The 19,958-nt window shown below is 35.7% G+C and overlaps 5 protein-coding genes across 7 annotated transcripts; 2 read left to right on the top strand and 3 right to left on the bottom strand.

Annotated features, from left to right (window-relative positions):
* The first annotated feature begins 127 nt into the window (after window positions 1-127).
* On the top strand, window positions 128-2,366 carry LOC126366862 (BRISC and BRCA1-A complex member 2-like). Its single transcript, XM_050010192.1, has 7 exons — window positions 128-513; window positions 583-881; window positions 959-1,131; window positions 1,334-1,456; window positions 1,595-1,658; window positions 1,864-2,017; window positions 2,108-2,366. Exons 1-7 carry the CDS (start codon window positions 426-428, stop codon window positions 2,305-2,307), a joined length of 1,101 nt encoding a protein of 366 aa, XP_049866149.1. The 5' UTR covers window positions 128-425; the 3' UTR covers window positions 2,308-2,366.
* Window positions 2,363-4,069, bottom strand: LOC126366865 (holocytochrome c-type synthase). The gene is made up of 4 exons (XM_050010194.1): window positions 3,646-4,069; window positions 3,316-3,552; window positions 3,114-3,238; window positions 2,363-3,037 (listed from the first exon to the last, which is right to left on the bottom strand). Exons 1-4 carry the CDS (start codon window positions 3,811-3,813, stop codon window positions 2,803-2,805), a joined length of 765 nt encoding a protein of 254 aa, XP_049866151.1. The 5' UTR covers window positions 3,814-4,069; the 3' UTR covers window positions 2,363-2,802.
* Window positions 4,070-5,473: 1,404 nt separating this feature from the next.
* Window positions 5,474-6,184, bottom strand: LOC126366867 (39S ribosomal protein L55, mitochondrial). Its single transcript, XM_050010196.1, has 2 exons — window positions 5,902-6,184; window positions 5,474-5,673 (listed from the first exon to the last, which is right to left on the bottom strand). The coding sequence occupies exons 1-2, from the start codon at window positions 6,088-6,090 to the stop codon at window positions 5,530-5,532; spliced, it is 333 nt and encodes a 110-aa protein (XP_049866153.1). The 5' UTR covers window positions 6,091-6,184; the 3' UTR covers window positions 5,474-5,529.
* A 974-nt stretch (window positions 6,185-7,158) lies between these two features.
* On the top strand, window positions 7,159-17,726 carry LOC126366856 (choline transporter-like 1). 3 transcript variants are annotated; one of them, XR_007566423.1, is made up of 13 exons: window positions 7,159-7,410; window positions 7,662-8,196; window positions 10,448-10,617; window positions 10,888-10,947; window positions 11,533-11,700; window positions 11,969-12,098; window positions 12,830-12,977; window positions 13,964-14,101; window positions 14,626-14,788; window positions 15,447-15,668; window positions 16,074-16,234; window positions 16,628-16,674; window positions 16,714-17,726. XR_007566423.1 is itself a non-coding variant. In XM_050010184.1 (13 exons), the coding sequence occupies exons 1-12, from the start codon at window positions 7,306-7,308 to the stop codon at window positions 16,629-16,631; spliced, it is 1,992 nt and encodes a 663-aa protein (XP_049866141.1). In that variant the 5' UTR covers window positions 7,159-7,305; the 3' UTR covers window positions 16,632-16,674; window positions 16,714-17,726. The 3 variants fall into 3 exon arrangements, 2 of the variants coding, with proteins under 2 accessions (XP_049866141.1, XP_049866140.1); XM_050010184.1 differs by having other exon boundaries at window positions 16,074-16,222; XM_050010183.1 differs by lacking the exons at window positions 16,628-16,674; window positions 16,714-17,726 and having other exon boundaries at window positions 16,074-16,244.
* Window positions 17,727-17,763: 37 nt separating this feature from the next.
* Window positions 17,764-19,667, bottom strand: LOC126366861 (ribosome biogenesis protein BRX1 homolog). Its single transcript, XM_050010191.1, has 5 exons — window positions 19,479-19,667; window positions 18,933-19,209; window positions 18,404-18,687; window positions 18,092-18,329; window positions 17,764-18,005 (listed from the first exon to the last, which is right to left on the bottom strand). The coding sequence occupies exons 1-5, from the start codon at window positions 19,602-19,604 to the stop codon at window positions 17,812-17,814; spliced, it is 1,119 nt and encodes a 372-aa protein (XP_049866148.1). The 5' UTR covers window positions 19,605-19,667; the 3' UTR covers window positions 17,764-17,811.
* Between the last annotated feature and the right edge of the window lie 291 nt (window positions 19,668-19,958).

The following is a 19,958-nucleotide window of genomic DNA, read 5'->3' as shown; positions in this document are numbered from 1 at the left end:
CAAGAAAACGAACGAACACAGATAAAAAATCGTAAAAGCTAACTAGAAATCATAAACGGAAATGACGTCATAATCGTAGGTACACACAAATAGTAAGTATAAGAAATACTTGTTCTTTCTTTCTATTCTAATACTTGGTCCTTGTAGCTACAGCACTGTGCATGCGCTAGTGTAAGTAATGTGAAAAAAGCATAGGTGATTTACGTTTAATTTCGTAGACTGATTGATGATTCACAGTTGATCGCAGTTTTTATTTGTATAAAATGTTATAAAAAAAACAATGTGACAGATTGAGAACAGAATCTATATTTGTGTAATCAGAATTTATATTTGTTGCGTTGTGTGGACTTGTGTAAAGCTGTGTATCTATCCAGAAATACATAGAAAATCTTTGATGATTTTGTGTTTTGTGATAATCAAATATAATGGCATTGGATACATTTGGAATAATTAAGGACATTTCTCCAGTATTCCGCCCTTACGTGCAGAATGTTTATCAAGATTTGAAGCTAGGTAAGAACTTGGATACCACTTGAATGTATAGAAAAATACTGGAAAATAACATTTTAATGTTACCTACAGGTTTGTGTAAGAATAAAGTGGATATAGAAAGAGTTTCTGGGTCGTCCGACGCTGCGGAAAGTCAATTTCGATTAGTACTACCCTACTGTTCCAAGAAACTGAAATGGGAGGTAATTTTTGACGCCTCAACACCTTGGTTCGCGCCAGATTTCAGATTTGACGATGATAGTTTCCTCAACAACATTGATGAAGAGTTTCTAGAACAGAAACTGCCAAGTTTATCTAAGTGGAATGAAAATGATCCAAAAGCATTGAGTGATGTTATATCAGAGTTGATTAGTCTTTATAAAATTCATCAGGTAATTAGGCTGCTTGCCATGAAAATGTTTTCTGAATGCAATGTATGTTATAAGTAAATAGATAATTTACTTTACAGATTAAAAAGTTAAATGAAGATGATAGTTCACGGGCGTCATTTGAATACAGTGCGCTATTGGGTGATGCCCTGAGCTCAGAAGACATTGAGGTGTGGGTGGGGGGGCATGTTGTGGAGTTTCTTATTAAGCTAGATGTGGATGTATCGAGGCTGCCTGAAGTTTACAGTGATGGGTAAATAAGAACTACACACTTCAGAAACTTAAACAAATTTCTTGCTTTTGCAACTTGTTATATTCAATTTCTTAACAGAAACAAAAGTTCACGACTATATCCTAATTGAGGTAATCAGCGGAACATCCATCATAAGATGAACTAAATACCCACACCAAGCTTTCTGTTAGACCAATCATTCAATTTCTTTGTCTTATTTCAGAACTGAACAAAATCCAGGCATTGATTCTGCTTTATTACTTGTGAGGTACCCAAACTCCACAAATGCAGAGTTGATATTATCACCCGTGCTGACCAAATCATTAGGGAACATTACACTGCCATTGTAAGTATTTAAAATACACATAAAATAAAATATAAACTTCACATCTTATCGTGATTTTAACTTATTGGTGTTCTACTTATTTAATCAATGATTGTTGATAAATATTTTAAGTCATTTTTATTAAATATTTTTTCACAGAATGCATCAATCAGCAGTGCTCATGGACTATGTCCCAATGGTGACAGAATTGTTAAATAACAAGGTACCTTTTTTTGGTTTAGTAGACAAAGGACTTATTCGCAAAATGCCTGACCCCTAAAAAAGGACCTATTTGTACAATGACTTATTCTTAAAACAGTAAATTCAATTTCTATCCTGTTTAAAATATAATATAGTGAACCTTTGTTGATTAGCACTATTGAGATTGTTTTGTCCTGCAACTGCTGTATTTATATTCGTTGTTACAGATAAAAGATCTCTTGGATAACGAGAAGTTGAAGAGAGAGTTATTGGCCCAGTTGATTGTGAAATATGAAGGAGCCATATTGGAACATGACACCAACAATGCTGCCTTCCTATTTCAAATGAATGATTTCCACTGGATTTTACAAATAGATATAGGTAAAGTTACTAATGATTTAGGTCTGTGAGTTATCTAGACATAGTTATGCCTTCCTTCTGAACATTATATTGAAAAATTTACTTTTTCAGGTCTGAGATTTCCTGAAAAACCTCCTGTCTTAACCCTGAGGTCTGTTTACCACTGCATCAAGGGTAAACCTAGGATCAAAGTGCTGCCTTCCTGCCCTTATCATAACTTTGAAGGGTACATTGAACAACAGGTTGAAATATTCAAAAATGAATGTAGAGGTGCAGCTCCCAGCAACCAGATTACAAATGTTGAAAACTGATTAAATACAATTTAATAAGTAAACAACTAAGATCTTACAAAATAAAAAACAAATCTGAAGTGAAGATATTTTATTTAATCGACTTCTACATTCATAGTTAGTATATTAAGTACTTAGTTAAATATACATCAGATTCAACATTTTATTTGCAAATTTAATTTTGTCTTCCAGTAGCATTCTTAAATAATTTTGTCTACATTTAGGAATCAAACATTTCTAAACTTCTTGAAGTTGGTGGGACATGAGAAATTTTGAAAATAAAACTAAAATAACATTAACTACTAATGGTGAAATAAATTATGATTAAAATTTACATATTAGGAATATGATCACAAAGAGTATCCAAAGTGACAACCTATTGCCGACAGAAGAACCCCACACAACATTATTTTCTTACTGATATTTAAAAATAATATTATATAGGATCAACAAAACTTGATCTAATATACATAATAACAGTGTAAATGGTATTGAAGTAATACTCTTATCATATGTTTAGTTAGTCAATTTAGTATCTTTATCACCAAGTAGTTCATAGCGATATCTCATATAGAAGACTTTCATTCTGTCCCAAACATTTTCAACAGAGTCCATTGCTGGCCTGACATCAAGAAGGGCAAACTGGTAGTGGTTGTCTACTTCTCCACCATCATAATAATCAATGACATAACGGACTTCCTTCCCGCAGCGGTCTACAATCCAATCATGGCGGTCAAAAGGTAGCTCATATCTGTAAGATAAAAATCTGGTAAATAAAACATCAAGCAGAAGTATAATTAAAAAGAGAATTACAATACAATGCTTACCCCAGCCAAGAGCGAATGCGAGCTCTGGGGCTGTACTGTGTAGCCTTGCCACCAAAACTCTTCAGCCTAGGATGTCCACATTCCTTTGCATGCAAAGCTTCCCATTTCAACACCTCCTGCCAAGCCTAAAAAACAATTAAATCATACATATAATAATTTCCAAAGAATTATGATAACAGAATCAGTGTTTTCAAATAATCACCTGTTCATTGTTGGCATTGTGTATTTTGATTATATCATCCATGTCTTTTTGTTTTATATCTTCATCCTTCCAACGCCACCCCTTGCGAAGCATGGCATTCCAAAACATTTGCTGGCTAGGGTACACCCAGAACTCAGTAGTTCCATCAGGCATAGCACGAGGAATCGAGGATACTTGGCGGTTGGTGGGCAACAAGAAAGGCTGGTCAGGGGCAGGCTGTTGGTTTGCTGGGGGCATCTAAAAGAATTTCCCAAAATTCAAAATCTTGCTTAAGTCCTCTTAAGGGTGTGTCATATTTAGAACCAAACATAGTTTTACATTTTAACTTACCATATTATAGGGGTTGACATCATTCCCATCATGCTGTACAGGGCACTCTGAAGGACGTGGCTTGGTGTCACCTCCAGCATTTGCAGCTTTGTTGTGCATTGGACATTCTGATGGAGGGTTGATATTGCTCCCAGGCATGCTGGCCTCGGCTGATACTTTATTACCCATTTCTGTTTAACAAAATGTACGTTCCTCTTACGTAAGGCGTATACAGGTTATAAAGACATATTTCCCGTTATCAAGGCGGAGATCAGAAGCTTTTCACTATAATATACACAACACAACAGTATAATGCTATTTACTATAATTTCGTAACGGAAAATTGATAAAACGCGTAGGTAGATATTTTTATTTTACAGATTTTTTCTACTGAATGAAATGTGATCAAAAACGTCAAGGGGGCAGTAGGTTTTTTTTTTTTCCTTTTGCCCATTTGTGGGTCAGGCTAAGATCATAAGACCATGCTGCCTAGGGGGCAGTAGGTATGTATGCTAATGTCAAAATTGTATGTCAAATTCGTAATCGTAATGAATCGTAACTAGTGATGCGTGGCACGCAACGCAATCGATAGTAAGTAGTAGTGGTAGTAGTCTCCTTCATGAAATAGCAAAGCAACATTAATTGAATTATTCAAAAAATAACTTATTATTACTACACTGGGATCATTATTTGTATGGATCTTAGGTATTAGGGCCATATACTGATTGTAAAAAGTCCATCGTCGGTGGACAATCTTCTAACAATCTGTCCGTATACATACATACAAATAATGATCTAGACGAACAGTAACAATAATAAGGTCGATTTTTCTTTGAATGATACCTATCAGACTTCATTAACGAAAGATTGAAAGACGTAACAGCGCTCTTACCACTATAGGTACAAGCTCCGTATCTATTCCACAATATCGTGAATTGATTATTTATGTCATGCAGCATGATGCAGCATGACATGATATTGTGACGACGTAACATTATCTTATCGATAAATAAACTATCGATATATCAGCATCTCTGTTAATAATTTTGTTTTCTTTTTTTATACATGGCTTAAGCTAATTAGACTTTAAGCCATGACCGAAGCATAGTATATAATAACTCTCCTTTGTGCTTCGCCGCAGACCGGGTGAGAGCCTTCAGCGCTCCCCATTTGTCCGGCCAAGTAGTTAATGCCATCTGCGGCAAATCTACAATAAGTCACGTCAAAAAAAAAAAAAAAGCTTCGCCGCAGTCTGATAAAAACTTAAAAAGTAAATTCAATTGCACTGACTCACAAATTGAATATTAAAGCCTATCAATCCCACAAAATGTTTTTTCTTCTACCCCTCAGTAGATGAAAAGAGCTTACCTAATGGCTACGTAATAAAGTTTAACCCTGGTGTCAGGGTTATTACTGAGCCGCCATAGGCCCCTGACGACTATGTACTTACATCAGTAAGTAATAACCGGGACCAACGGCTTAACGTGCCCTCCGAAGCACGGAATCATCTTACTTTCATATTTATACACACATACATACATAAGATCACGCCTATTTCCCGTTGGGTTAGGCGTCTTTTTACCCACGACGAGCAGGTTTATGCGTTTAGGGTGAGAGATGTTTGTGTGTGCGTTTGTGTAAAGTAATGTGTTCACCGAGAATGGCACATTACTGTTTACGACTATATACCCAATTTGGCTAGTCAGAGGTACACCCAACCATCATGAAGTAGGTACCCACACCTCACTGAGCTTTTTGTTAGACCAATGTAATAGATGGTGAGCCGTATCACTGTTGTCGCTGTCTATAATAATCAAGCCAATAGAGTAAAAAACAAAGAAAAATGCACTTTACTGACACTGAATAATTTATAACTAATTTCTAGGTTTCTTCATCTATTAACATTTACTTCTTAATATATTTCAAATACTTCTTAGCATTGAAATTATCTTCAACATCTTCAGTAATTTTAACTTTCTTCTTTGGTTTTCTTTTATCTATTCTAAGTTTCCTTTCTTCAGGTGACAATTGTGATAAGTCCAAAGGTAACTGAAACATACAATTACATCATAGTTTAAGTTTTCAATAACTATTGACCAATAAAAGAAAGAATGAATACAAACAGTGCAAAACATGTACCTATATAATAATCAATAAATCAATCCAGTTCTTCGGTTGGATAGGTACAGATACAAATTGTATGTAGATATCCTAACCTGCCAGTTTTGTTAGGTCTCACAAATTAAAAAACAAAGTCAGCCAAATGTTCACACTTACCTTTATAATTTTTCGAGGTTCGTGATATCTAATATTAACAGAAGAGCCATCAGCCAAAACTACTGTAGTAGGATACATTCTTGTATAAACTTCTCGATGAATTTTAGTTACACTAGCTACATTATTATTAAGGTACCTTTTACATGTTAAATTAAAAGGAGATAAACGACATAAAACTCGCAAATTCATTTTTAATAATATATTAAAATTGAATTAATTGATGTTGTCTAATTTTTAGAGGTTAATATATTTATTTTCTCCGCGCGTGCGATTATACAAATGTATGACAAAGATAGATTTATACATTCAATGTTTCTGTTCTATCTTTTCTTTTTATAACGGTATTTGTCTGTCTCAAAAACATGCAACTTACGGGAGCCTTTGACGGAACACATGGGGTTTTTTATTTTTCAATCTTTCGTCATGCGACTTGCATATTTGCCAAAAACGAAGAGGGCAAAAACTTAGGAAACGTTGCCCATTTAGACATTTACACTACACTACAAAATAGAGATGGCGATCTGAGATCGATTAATCGAATAATCGATTTTTCGAGCCAGAAAAATCGATTTTTTAAATCGATATGTAGTACTGGATCGATTCATTGGATCGATACATCACCCTTTAAAATCGACATTCGATTTTTTTTGTTTTTGTATTAACCATACAATTAGTTGTAGGTGCCCGTATTACAAGAGTGCTGCCGGTTAATTACTCAAAAACTTACGAGATGGCTGTGTGTTTAGTTTCCTTCGCCTCACTTCTCTTCAATAGAAAAAAGTTACGTTTATAATCTGTGACTTTTTTTATCTGTTCTGTGATTGCGTCATCACATCATTCGATTAAAGATCGTTAATTATAACATTCGTCTTATTTTGAATAAAATTGATTAATACTTATATTGTAATAGAAAATTGGAAAAAAGATCGATTTTTTGGAAATCGATATTTTAGATCTCGATTTTTTTGTGGATCGATTCATCAGGTCACGATTCGAATCGATTTAAAAATCGATCTTTTTTGGAATAGATCGCCATCCCTACTACAAAAATACACGATTTTACGGGTATTCAGTATAGTGGTGAATAAGATCTCTGTCTCCGTTTCCGGTCCCTACATAATAAACGCCCTATCCCGAAAAATCGATTTATAAAAAATCGTTTTGTTTTTTCGATTTGCTACTTAGGGCATCACTACTATAGTACAAAAGTTTTTTTGTTTCATTCAAATTAAAATTAAATGTTGTTGTTTGGCTTGGGCTTGCTTGAGGGCGAGACCGGGCGCACGTTGTCTTCTAGATATATATATATTACAGTTTATTTGCTTTTCTTTCGTGATTCGAATATTTCGAAAGATATGTGCGACAGTTGTTTTTAATTAAACCTTCAATATATTTTTAATCACAATGGGTTGTGCTCAAAGTGAAATTGCCCCTCAAAATGAAACTCCTAGAAAAGGGTGCACTGATGTTCTCTGGCTGGTAATTTATATTCTATTCTGGATTCTGATGGTAAGTAAACAATAGTTTTGTTTACTATTGTACTTTGGGATGTTCGTTCGTTAAATTTGATATGTAGTACTATTCTATGGTTATAGTCTTTAGCTCATTACTTACCTAATTATTACAATACTTTCTGGAGGTACGGTTGGCCTAGATACCAAAACCAAGGCGCGGTATGCTAGATCAATAATATTCGCGTGTGGCCAGAGCAATATTGTTGAAGCTAGTCCCAAAAATACTTAGGCTAACTTGTTTTACAGATAATTGTGGCAGCTATATCATTTGTTTATGGCAATCCACAAAGGCTCATCAATGGCTATGATTCCTTTGGGAACACCTGCGGAGTGAAAAACAACAAGAAGTTTATAAACTTTCCCCTGGCCGGCATCAGCACAGAAGACAAGAGTTACTTGTTCTTCATGGACGTCAATAATCTTAGACAGTCACTAAAAATTTGTGTTAAACAATGTCCTAATAAGAAACTTGACTCATTTACTGAGATTCAGAAATTTTATAGAGACACTGGATCAAGTTTGTGCAGCTATGAAATACATTTAAACAATGTGACTAGAAATGAAAAATTGCATAACTACTATGGGCCCTGCCCCACTCTGCCCGTACCTGATACATTTCCTTTACTAAACAGATGCTTCCCAAAATCAGCAAAGGATTTAGCTGAAAAGGTTTTTACAGACTTTTATGATTTACTGAACAGCTGGGACACTATCGAGCAGATGCTCTCTGACCTCTACTCTTCATGGAAAGAAATGATAATTTGTGTTATCATAGCATTCAGTAAGTATTATTTACTTGCACTTATAGACTAATCTAGAAAAGTAAGATAGTTTATTACAACTCTTCTTTCAGCAAATAGTTATATACCTACTTTATAACTAATACATTTTTTAAAGAAAAGCTATAGCTTTAGTCAATACATCTAAATATGAAAATATTACCTTCTATATTTGGCCAAAAATCATTCATATTATTAAATATTGCAACTACTGGTGTTTATTTTTATTACATAAAATTTTATATAAATATCTACCTATTAACCAGATCATAATATATTTTAATTATATATATTTATGTACAGAGCAATTAGGTATGGTTAATTTGTAATGCTTTCATTCTCTTTGTTTTTGTGGGTAAGTAAATGGAACTGGAAATGACTATTTTTACGCCTTTAGCTGTTATACCAAGTAATTACTGTGTAGGCTGGCATTGAATGAGGACACCTGTTCTGACTCACCTTAAATGCTATGATGTCATATTAACTGACATGAAGTTTCAGAATTGTATCTACTGCCCTACTTATTTGGCACCATAAATATTTAAGTGAATCAATACTCTTAGCCTTTAATGTATTAGGCATATTATTATAAAGTTTGATTAAAATATATTCAGTAGTTTACGCGTACAAAAATATGAGATATTAAAAATACTCAATGGTTGTTCGGAAGATATTATATACCTACTCAACTGATCGATCGTAATTAAATTTTACTCACGTACCTACACTTTGTTATCCAGAGAAGAACATAGTCTACTTTCGAGGGACAGGCTTAGGATATTTGTCGCGATAACCGAATACAATCGAAAATGTTAAGTGCGAATGAAGTTTTCTCACCTTAACTACCTACTCAATCGATCAGGGTTTGCAATAAAAATACGTGGTGTGGTAAGTACCTAACCGAATTCACGCGGAGAAGTTGGGAAAATCTAATAATGTATATTTATACTACACCCACGCAAATAGTACCTATTTCCATTTTTGGACCCCTACTTCAAATAAGCGGGAAGAGAAAATGTATGAAAATATTTTCTCGCTAATTATTTTTCTGGTATACCTAGTACAATACAACATTTTATGGCTCTTTTCCTCGTAGCTGTAGTATAAAGCACCTCGTTTTTCTTTTTGACGTGACCTATTTTGATTTGCCGTAAATGGCAGCTTATGTGGCCGCAAAAACCCGATACAAAATTTAAGACAACAGGCCTGAGGGTGCCCAGTTGGGATTTGGGAGTAAAAAGCACCAACCTACCTACCTATCACTCGGGAAAAAGTACGATCCTTTACTCGGGTGTATTAAGGCCCTCAGCTTTGGTAATGGGACACTTTCACCCCTCGGTGAACAATGTACTATGTACTGTATTGATAAATTCCACAAAAATAAAATAACAATCAAGTGTTCCCTCGGTTTATTTGCACGGATTTCTGCTAAGATAACGTTATTAAAATTTTGGCTAAACACTAGTTAGGTAGTTGGTTATTCAACTTGATAACGCTTCCGTCATGAAACATAATAAAAAATTATCATTATGTTAATGAAAATAAAGCAAAATTCATTTATTATTCAAACACGTTGTAGACAAAAGTCAAAATTTCCTTCATAGCTCTATTACCCACCGCAGTAAGCAGAGAGTATGGATTCCTATTTACATGTCCAATCTAACCTACACTTACAGTATCGGTATATACCAACAGTGATATCTTACGAAGATGGCTGATCACGATGCAGTACTTGTCCCTACGCTGAAGTACGGTAGTTAATGTTGGGTATGGCAAAAGAAGCATGAAAGTACGATTAATGCCCTAGAAATGAGGTCTTTGCGTAGCATCTGCGGTGTTGAGTGATAGAATGAGAAACAGTGTGATAAGACAGATGTGGTGTAAAATACGATATAGTGACTAAGATTGAGAACGGAATGTTAGGTTGGTTTGGACACGTAGAGCGGATGAAGGATAATAGAATTGCGAAAGCGGTATATAAAGCGAAAGTTGTTGGTTGGGCTGGCAGAGGAAGACCTAGAAGGACTTACATTGACCAAATTGGACATAGAAAAGGTTTAGTACGATCTACTCTGAACCGGCGTGCGTGTATGAAGCGATTGATGAATATGGAGGAAACAAGAGAAGTGTGTCAGGTTCGAAGCAAATGGAATTCTAAAGTCTCTACTTATGTATGATATCACACGAGTTGTGGCTCTGTCCTGCCCTTTACTTGTTTTCCTTGCCCTTTTCTTACTAATATGATATTTTCAGTATGTTCCCTGATAATGGTGTCAATTCTTCACCTGCTGGCTAGTTTGGTGTCCTGGATATTCATGATCCTCGTCTCTATTGCGAGTATTGTGGGGACCGCGTTATTATGGTATACGTACCATGAGTTGAGGACTGGGAAGAAAGACTTCGCGGGAACTGCTTTTTTGGCTGTAAGTGGTTATCTGTACGTGTAAATGCTTTACCAAGCGTGTGGTACACCTTGCCGCTCCAGAATCGGTATACCTACGTTTACAGGCACGAACGAAAGAGCGTCGCGGACAGTGCTTTTTCTGTCTTTGACAGACGACTAGAAGTATGAGGCATATGGTGATGAAATCGCCTTTACTCCTGATAGGGGTACTCTATTTAGTATCTGCCTACCTACTTTCATCCCTTTTTTGTGTTTGGTATATCTAGTTTATTTCATTCATATTTTACAGGAATCCTTCAAAAATCAACAGGCTTTCTTGTGGTACTCCATTATAGCGACTATTATTACTGTAAGTACCCATGTCTACTTCATTATTTTGTTTTATTTTTCGTACAGACGTTGACAAAGCATGCGTACCTAGTAGTCAACACCTAAACAACATTAAAGTTATAATTAAATAGAGTATAATTTAAAGTAATTTTAATGAGATTTAGGTAAGAAGCGGATGTACCTAAGTGGTAGATTCGGAAGAGGAAATCCTAGGCGAACATTACCGCGATTCAATTCAGGATGTTTTAAAGAAAGGCCAAATTAAATACCTGGCTAGGTCAGGATACCTGTTGTATAGCTTGTGCAAGCGGTATATTATTTACATGTGTGTTAACTGTTACGTGAAACGTCAAAACGTGAAATGTTTTTGTATGAAATACTGCGTTATGACGTCATCATAAACGTGGTGAAATGTCGAAGTCTTTGTTACGTAGACTTCGCTCGACATCTAAGGAGAAGTAGTTGTCGGATGAAACCTGGCGACGGGACGTTCCCCGATTGAAAAGCAAGCCGGTGTACCATAGTGGCCTTATCTTAAATGCAAAACTTATTATTTATCCCTTGACCCGGTTGACTACCCAATTATAAAGTAGATGCTCCCCAGGTGATTCTCCTCCTACTGGTGTTCGTGATGCGGTCTCGCGTGTCGTTCCTGGCCGAGCTGTTTCGTGAGACGGCGCACTGTCTCGGCTCGATACCGGCGCTCTTCCTGCAGCCCATCATAACGTTCTTCGTCCTCGTGCTCTTCCTCGCCTTTTGGTCTACTGTCGTGGTGAGTTATTTTCTTTTTATAAATGCATGAATTCTATTTGTGTTCTCCATATACTCTTATTTTCTTTCTGTCTCTAGCTTTTTCTTACCGCTCATAAATCTGAGTAAACATTCGAACCGAAGGTTCAATACCCGCTCAAGTTAATAACTTGTTTGGCAATATGTAATAAATAATAATAGAGGATGTATCTACCAAGTTATACAAAACATTGACATTGACAATTACGTGAGATTCTCTGCAATGCGATTTAAATTTTGTACTTGTTTAGGTATGCCTAGCAACGGCCGAGTACCCTGGTATCCCTCACAAGTCGAACTTGGTGTTTACCTACCCAACAGACTACATCGATAAAAATGCCTTGGAAGCGCAGAACGGCTTTGGAAACGCTACTAACAAGAGTGAGTCCTATATTCTTATTGGCTTATTTTTCGGCCATATTTGCTTTTGATAGATGTGAACACAATGCATATATTACCAGATCAAACGAATGAATGTTCTCTCGGGCTTATTTATACTATTTTAAATACTATCGCAGTTGACGGTCTGATTGTTCAAAGTGATAAGAGTCATTACATTAGCAACATTATGTCCCTCATCTTTAGATCTTTCAGCGTCAGCCAACAGCTCACCCTATCTGCTTTGTGTTCCCAATTTGATCCTAATTGTTAATTAATTTAATCTTAATGCATAACAGAGAAATAAATGTTTTCATCTCGAGCTCCTCCGTGCTTGCGGAAGGCACGTTAAGCCGTTGGTCCCGGCTGCATTAGCAGTCGTTAATAACCACCAATCCGCATTGGGCCCGCGTGGTGGTTTAAGGCCCGATCTCCCTATCCATCCATAGGGAAGGCCCGTGCCCCAGCAGTGGGGACGGTAATGGGCTGGTGATGATGATGATGCATAACAGAGGCGGCACGAGAGGATTTCCGACCTGGGAATATTTTGTAATGTTCCTTTGGAATGTTCTCTAACTACTCGTTCATACATAAATTTGCCGCGGCGCACATAAACTCCCGCCTTCCAGCCCGTAATGCTAACGATAGCGTTTCTTTGAGCGAACTTTTAATAAAGAAGACGCCTTAAATGGAATAAAGAAATAAAATTCATATAAATATTTGTATGTTAACAGCGTTTTCGTTCCAAACTGTGAAGTTCGACCCGTTATGGGTGAAGAGCATGTGGTGGATCTGCCTCATTTGTCTGGTGTGGGGTAGCGAGTTCATTCTCGGCTGCCAACAGATGACCATCGCCGGCGCCGTCTCTCACTGGTATTTCAGGTAAGCTGACAACTTACTCCAAATTAAACACTTTTTACGAAACATCAAAACTTTGAAAAATGTAAGGAAATAGTTATGTTATGTTATTATAAAATGACTCAAAAAGAAAAATTTGATTATATTTTTGATGTCCTTAAACTAGCTTCTCTTTACAAAATTATAGAGAGGATCCGTCTCAACTGTTTATTTTTCTCATTTCTGCTACCGAAAAATAATGGTACCGTTATTTTAACCGGTACCATAACCGCAATTCTTAACCGTTATGGCTCTACTTTTGAATCAATTCGGTACTGTAATTTTATACCGGTAGTGTAACCTTACTCCTTAACCGGTCCAGCCCTGCTGTTGAGTACTATATAGGTAGATAAAAACTTATCTCTCGCCGTTCCCAGGTTGCCAAGCATCAAGATCGCATATCCATCCCTACGTTTACCATCAGTTTCAGATTTTTAAAAACCTCTTACTTGTAACTATAAATCAACACCAGTTACAAATTTATGTATGTTTCTTTATTTATTTTATAATAAATTATTTAATTACCGTATCTGTAGATAGTTCAATAGAATTTAATGATAGCGTAAAGCAGTATTTTGTACTATTGTCGCCTCTTAAGCAAACTGTTATCCCAGCACTTGTCAGAATTACGAGTCATACTTATTCTAAATGGTAGGTTATTATGCCATCGAGTCTAAGAAAAAATCCGTTATTTTGTTTTGTATGATAGCACTAGAAATTAGTTCATACTTATAAGTGTAAACTAACAGCAATACAAGTATTTAGTGTTCAAGTTGTTCTGAGCATCTAGCATTAAAAACTTGCGTATCGCCATTCGCCATCGATGGTAAAAAAATATGAGAATTTGAACAGCAGCCGAACCTGCGTAAATTACATTTTCAATCGAACACAGTGGAGTCGATAGGGATACGTAAGTTTTTAGGCTATGTCCAAGCTACTTCTGTTACAGAAATATTGTTTTTACATTACAGGGGACCAAACGCACATTCGCCCGTCCTGTACTCAATTGGCAAGCTCGTGAAATATCATCTAGGATCCGTTGCTAAGGGCTCGTTTCTGATCACGTTGTTCAAGATACCACGACTTATTCTCACCTATTTACATGCTAAGTAAGTATTGTACTATAATAAATATAATGCGAAATAATAGTAAATAAAAAAATCTTCAAATCATCTCTTAATCGTAACTGTTGGTTGCCTGGAAGAAGGTGTTGTAAGTTCGTAGTTACGGCCTCCGTGCTCCAATAATTGAGGAGGTTCCGGATTGGAATCCCGGTGGGGATATAATCACATCAATCTCTTTGTTATCCCTAGTTTTATTAGGACATTACAGGCTGATCACTCGAATGTCCGAAAATAAGATGTTCCGTGCTTCGGAAGGCACGTTAAACCATCGATCCCGGTTGCTACTTACTGATGTAAATGCGTAGTCGTTACATGAGTCATGTCAGAGGCCTCTGGCGGCCCAATAATAACCCCGACACCAGGGTTATGAGGTTGGTAATCCAACTCATAACCCACACGATTCAATCAATCAATCAATCAAGGAGTCATCTGCGCGTACAAGTCCATCAAGAAGTTATTAGTTCCTAGTTGTTAAAGTATTGTGTATTGTATTGTAACTAATCTTTCAGACTGTCAGCAAGAGCGGAAAAGGGCTCTGACTGCGCAAAATGCGGACTCAAGTGTGGCATATGCTGCTTTTACTGTCTCGAGAAATTCATCCGGTATTTGAATCATAACGCTTACACCATCATCACTATCGAAAGAGTCCACTTCTGTAAGGCTGCAGCTAAGGTAAGATTCGACATTTTACGTATTTTTGTGACGTTTACTATATATCTACTACAATATGCAGCACCATTGCGGGAATGGGGGAAATTTTATCTTCTGTTGAAGATCTCTATATCTTGGGCAAGCTAGTTTTGTGGTTGTGGTACGAAGTCCGCAAGTAGATCACTAATAGGCAATGCCGTAAGCGTGGCCAATTATTGGTCAGCAAAAATCTAGTATCGATCGCCATCGACTCGCAAAGAAGAAAGAATAGGCAATATAATAAAAGAGATCTTTCTTTATTGTATATCTATAATGAAAATCAGAATTTAAATATTCAGTCTTTTTTGAGCTAAAAATAAATGCTTCAAACTCGGCACTTTAAGGACAGTCATTAACATAATATAAACTCACGATGATATCCCAATGGGGTAATCAGATGTACATCCATCGCAAGATGAACTAAGTACCCATACCTCACTGAGCTTTCTGTTAGATCAACGTGACAGATGGTGATATCGCCGTATCGCCGCCTATAAGGGCAAGCCAACTGAGTATTGAAAACTGCACTTAAGATAAATTAATAACTCACTGGTGCAAGTATTCCATCGGTAACGGGGTTCGAACCGTTTGAGAAGCCACCACAGTGACTCTACCACATTAACCACGTTGACATTTCCAGGCGTTCAGCACAATAGTAAGCAACGCCCTCCAAGTGGCGACAATCAACAGTATCGGCGACTTCATCCTCTTCCTGGGCAAGTGTATCGTGACTGCCGTGACGGGCATCATCGGCCTGTTACTGCTCAAACGCAACTCCGATCTACACTTCTTCGCTGTCCCCACACTCGTCATATGCATCTTCGCCTTCTTTATCGCACACTGCATACTCTCTCTTTACGAGGTGCGTTTTGTTTCACTGTTTTTGTGCAACCTGTATATTTTTTGTTCTGGCAATATTTCTTCTAGTAATATTCCGTTATTGATTAATAAGATGTTAATTTATTTAGTAACAGATCTAGGCTTGCCAATCTACTTAAGTGTTTTTAGTTGTACCTGATATTTTATACTTAAAATGGCAGTATTCTTATAGTCATTCTAATTCAAAGAAGCAAGTTAAGTCATCCTTAATCGGCTTTGTAAAATGAGTGAGTTTCGTATACATCCTATATGAACTCGTTTAAGTTTTTTTTTTTATAAAATTGTAGTATGAAAATGGTTGAAATTGAAACATAGTGTCCAGACAGTATTGCCAATTTTGTATCAAAATAATTAAGAACAACATACTGAGAAAGTTATTATTTTCCAGATGGTGGTTGACTCCCTGTTCCTGTGCGTGTGTGAGGATAAGAATCTGAATGGCGATGAAGGAAAGTGGAAGACGTCTCGCTTGTCGGACCTCGGGGCCAAGAAGCCGGAAATTGACGAGGGCGCGGAGTTGCAAAACCTGCAGAACAAGTACTAAGAGTTGTGAGTTGCGCTTCGCAAGCTTTATACTTCTGTGATGGAGATTGATCGTACACAGGTTATTGTGTGATATTTTGATAGAAGATGTTTTTTTACTTAATTTGTCTATCTTTTTCTTGTATTTTTTTGTAAGTGAAGGATAGCACTAGTTTAAGAGCTGTAGCTACCATTATAACACCAAGGGAGGTATCTCTACTCTATTTTTTACCGATACAGAGAATTTCGACATTTGTAAGTCACAGATTATTAGCGAAATTGTAAAATCTACTTTAATTTACTTATTTTTTATAAATATTGCTGTTTATATACAATGCTTCTGCACTTATTTAATTAAATGCACATCGGTAACTACAGTGAACAAGTGAATAGAAAATTTAAAGATGTTTTTGTTTTCAGGTAATCTCAATTTGGATCTGATCTGAGGTGTGCTATTTATACATCTATTCTTTCTTATACATCTATTCATCTATTCATACAATCTAGAAGACTAATGTTATTTCTACGCTTTACTTTTTATTATAATATATCTATATAAGCACTGATTAATTCACACAAAATGTAAGATTGTGTATTAATACCTTTTTTGATATTTTTGTATACTATTGTTGCTATTCTAGATGTGATTTATTAATGTTTACAAAATATTGAGGATTACGTAAAGTTTATTGTGAAGCATCTGGCCGCAGCAGGTGTTCCAAGCCTTTAGGTATAAGTCTTTGTATTGTACACAAAATAATGGTATATTTTTGTGGTAACAATAAATGATAAATAGATTTTAGTTTTGCCTGTTCAACTGCAGACAAAGTAGTTTTAAGTTTAATTTTATATTTATTTTTATATTAAAATGTAATGAAGCACAAATCAATTTTATAATAAGTACAATTTTTATTATTTTTTACTTGTAATGATTTAAAAAAAATTATACAAGTTTTATTTTTGATAATCTCACGATTTATACGCATTTAGATGGAATAGTTGTATTGCTTTTACAAAATCAAAGTAATATAATGTCTATAATTATAACCGTCCATAAATCTTTGTTAGTGGAGGATAAATTACATCTTGTATTTTGAGTCATTGTGGAGTTTTATTATTATTAGGCTAGCTTGGTAAGCTCGACTTGTGTAAATTGTGTAATGTGTATCTATGATAGTGTCTACATTTTCATTGTACCTTACTCTCGTGATATTTTCGCTGTAGCTTTACTAAATAGTTTGAAATTGTACGTAAATCTCCTTATCGTCGTCTTATAGTGAAAACGTCGTACGCCCCGTTTTGAAAAATTCGTTTCAAATCTGGTAAAAAATCGTAGTTTTTATTTTTCCTTGAAACTATGTTTCGAGGTTTTGTTGAAGAAAATCACTAAAATTTTTCAGAAGATGCTTACGCTGTTTTTACATAAGGCGTCGTAATATTTAGGCACAAAGTGTGATGTTGAATTTCATCTCTCTACCTATATTTTCTACCTCAAATGTAGCTCTTCCTTTTGGTGGATAGGTAATCGTAATTCTGCTTTTTGAATAAATCAACTATTTGTGTGTGGAGATAATAGTTTTATTATGCTTAAAACATCCTTAGAATTATTTCTTTACAGGTTTCTTTTTAAACTGTTTCCTTTTTTTGATCTGATCAGATATGGCTTTACTCTTAGCTTTCAGCTGCTTGCGTCGGATAGTTTTATCAGGACGGCCTTTGGATATTTTCATGTTGAATACTGGTTTACTTGGTGCTTCATCTTCGCTTCCTTCTATAGATTCTTCTTCCTTAATTTCTTCTGAAAGTTAAAGAATTTTATTAAAATAATTCAATGTAGTTATTTCCTAATTAATAAGAAAACAAAGTATAAAATAGAAAGTATACCTTTGATAATGACATCCTGTGCTTTCTCGATTGGATCACCCTTGAAGAAGTCTGGCCCTTCAATATCAGGATATGCAGTCTCAGGCTTTGTAGCCTCATACACAACTTTCTTCTCAACCCTCTTCTCATATTTGTTAGCAGCTTTCTTTGACATTGCTTGTCTCAGTTTTGCTGGACTAATATACTTTGGATTCTCCCACAAGGTGCCTCCACCAAATGAACCAGAGAATATTTTGACCTGAAAATATTTTTGATTAAATCAAATAAATATTTAATTACATGCACAGTTTCTTCAAAAAGTTATTTACTTACTGGGTTGAGCACAAATCTTGGTCCGATTTCAGCCAAAGCACCATCTTCAGATAAAATCTGGTAGTTTCTGAACCAAATTCTGTTGTCTAGGATCATGAAAGTGTAGATATGATCAAAGAATGGTTGGCTTTTAGGGTGGTGGTTCGGGACTCCAAATATTTGAGTCAGCAGTTCCTTCAGAAGTGAGTAGTGTGGGTCCTTTGCAAACTGTGGGTCAAATGACAGTAGGGGTCTTGTACCCCTCAAGCAATTTCCTGTCATTTTGAGCTCTGCCATTGTGTAAACTGTAAAGAATAAGTATACAATACAATAAGAAAATTTAATTGCACAATCACACACGAAAAGAACAGTATACAAGCAGGATAGAAGACTTGAACATCACGACGTGTATGACTATTGAATTACAGCAACAGGCAGCCTTATTGCTAAAATTCAATTATTCAATGTCATTGACCTGCATAAAACTAGACTAAAATTGATTTAAAATTGTAAGTTATCATCTTTGTATTCATAACAAAACTGTACTTACTATTTTCAATTAAAAACTTGACACTAGGTCCATTAGGAATGTTGGCCATCCACAAGTATAAATCTCTCATTTTTCGCCCTTCAAACAGAATGCATTTATTGCAATTTTTCATCTCACTGATCTCATTTACTACATAAAGATTTTTGCTCCGTTCCATTTTGGACTCGGTTTTGTGGTGGGGCATCAGCTTCTTGATATCTTCCATAAGGTGACGGTGGCGATGGTTGATGCCTCGTGCAGCAAATACTAATACTCTTTGTCTGTTGATCCATTTTACCTATGAAGTAAAAATTGTTTATTGAAGCATGCATATAAATATTTTTCTACTGTGTGGATTGTGATGATGTATTATTGGCTATGTAAAAGAGCGTACATTACAATTGGGAGGTTATAATGTGTTTATAATTTGTATGAATAAGACTAGGAATGTATAAATAATTATGTTGGTTTTTAAAACAAGAAATAGACATTCGAGAAAGTTTAATTTGGACATCTTATTTATGAAACGTCTTAGCGTAAAATAATGTAATATAGAAAGTTGGTTACCTGTCTCGGTGCCGGGTCATCTGACATACGAACTGGAGGTAAAACCACCACGTTGTCATCTACTTTCTTGACCTCTTCAGGTTTCGTTTTCTTGGCTTTAGCATTTTTAACCTTCAATTTTGCCATTTTCTTTAATCAAACAACAATTATTTCACACGTGTTAAACGACGAAGATCGCAAGCCCGCAAGGTTTTTAGTGAATTATGACAGTGACACTTGCTTGACAGATATAAATAAAAGAAGTTGTATGACAAACAAAACCAACTCCATAAAATGGAACGTAATTCATAGAACGAGGAAAATAAGACAATACAAGTAAAACAAAGAACATAAAGCAACACGGGCTAGCAAGCAAACCGACAAAGAACGATCAATTGAAGAAAATACAATCACATAAATAGAGAATACCATTTAACACACGGAACCCAATATTTTCAAATAATCGACTTTGGGAATCTAATTTGCGACGATTCTACTCGA

This window comes from Pectinophora gossypiella, chromosome 5 (genome assembly GCF_024362695.1).
Source record: "Pectinophora gossypiella chromosome 5, ilPecGoss1.1, whole genome shotgun sequence".
Lineage (NCBI taxonomy): Eukaryota > Metazoa > Arthropoda > Insecta > Lepidoptera > Gelechiidae > Pectinophora > Pectinophora gossypiella.
This window is presented reverse-complemented; position numbering and strand designations above follow the sequence as displayed.

What these genes read in the sequence shown, in the direction of transcription:
- LOC126366862 (XM_050010192.1), top strand. Translation starts at nt 426, where the DNA reads ATGGCATTGGATACATTTGGAATAATTAAGGACATTTCTCCAGTATTC. An exon ending in TTATCAAGATTTGAAGCTAG is followed by an intron (nt 514 to 582) that starts GTAAGAACTTGG and finishes TGTTACCTACAG; the next exon opens with GTTTGTGTAAGAATAAAGTG. An exon ending in CAGAATTGTTAAATAACAAG is followed by an intron (nt 1,659 to 1,863) that starts GTACCTTTTTTT and finishes TCGTTGTTACAG; the next exon opens with ATAAAAGATCTCTTGGATAA.
- LOC126366865 (XM_050010194.1), bottom strand. Translation starts at nt 3,813, where the DNA reads ATGGGTAATAAAGTATCAGCCGAGGCCAGCATGCCTGGGAGCAATATC. An exon ending in ATGTCAACCCCTATAATATG is followed by an intron (nt 3,553 to 3,645) that starts GTAAGTTAAAAT and finishes AAATTCTTTTAG; the next exon opens with ATGCCCCCAGCAAACCAACA. An exon ending in CGCATTCGCTCTTGGCTGGG is followed by an intron (nt 3,038 to 3,113) that starts GTAAGCATTGTA and finishes TTTATCTTACAG; the next exon opens with ATATGAGCTACCTTTTGACC.
- LOC126366867 (XM_050010196.1), bottom strand. Translation starts at nt 6,090, where the DNA reads ATGAATTTGCGAGTTTTATGTCGTTTATCTCCTTTTAATTTAACATGT. An exon ending in AACCTCGAAAAATTATAAAG is followed by an intron (nt 5,674 to 5,901) that starts GTAAGTGTGAAC and finishes TGTATGTTTCAG; the next exon opens with TTACCTTTGGACTTATCACA.
- LOC126366856 (XM_050010183.1), top strand. Translation starts at nt 7,306, where the DNA reads ATGGGTTGTGCTCAAAGTGAAATTGCCCCTCAAAATGAAACTCCTAGA. An exon ending in TTCTATTCTGGATTCTGATG is followed by an intron (nt 7,411 to 7,661) that starts GTAAGTAAACAA and finishes CTTGTTTTACAG; the next exon opens with ATAATTGTGGCAGCTATATC. An exon ending in CCTTTTGGTCTACTGTCGTG is followed by an intron (nt 11,701 to 11,968) that starts GTGAGTTATTTT and finishes GTACTTGTTTAG; the next exon opens with GTATGCCTAGCAACGGCCGA.
- LOC126366861 (XM_050010191.1), bottom strand. Translation starts at nt 19,604, where the DNA reads ATGGCAAAATTGAAGGTTAAAAATGCTAAAGCCAAGAAAACGAAACCT. An exon ending in CAAGTTTTTAATTGAAAATA is followed by an intron (nt 18,688 to 18,932) that starts GTAAGTACAGTT and finishes TATTCTTTACAG; the next exon opens with TTTACACAATGGCAGAGCTC. An exon ending in CAAGATTTGTGCTCAACCCA is followed by an intron (nt 18,330 to 18,403) that starts GTAAGTAAATAA and finishes AAATATTTTCAG; the next exon opens with GTCAAAATATTCTCTGGTTC.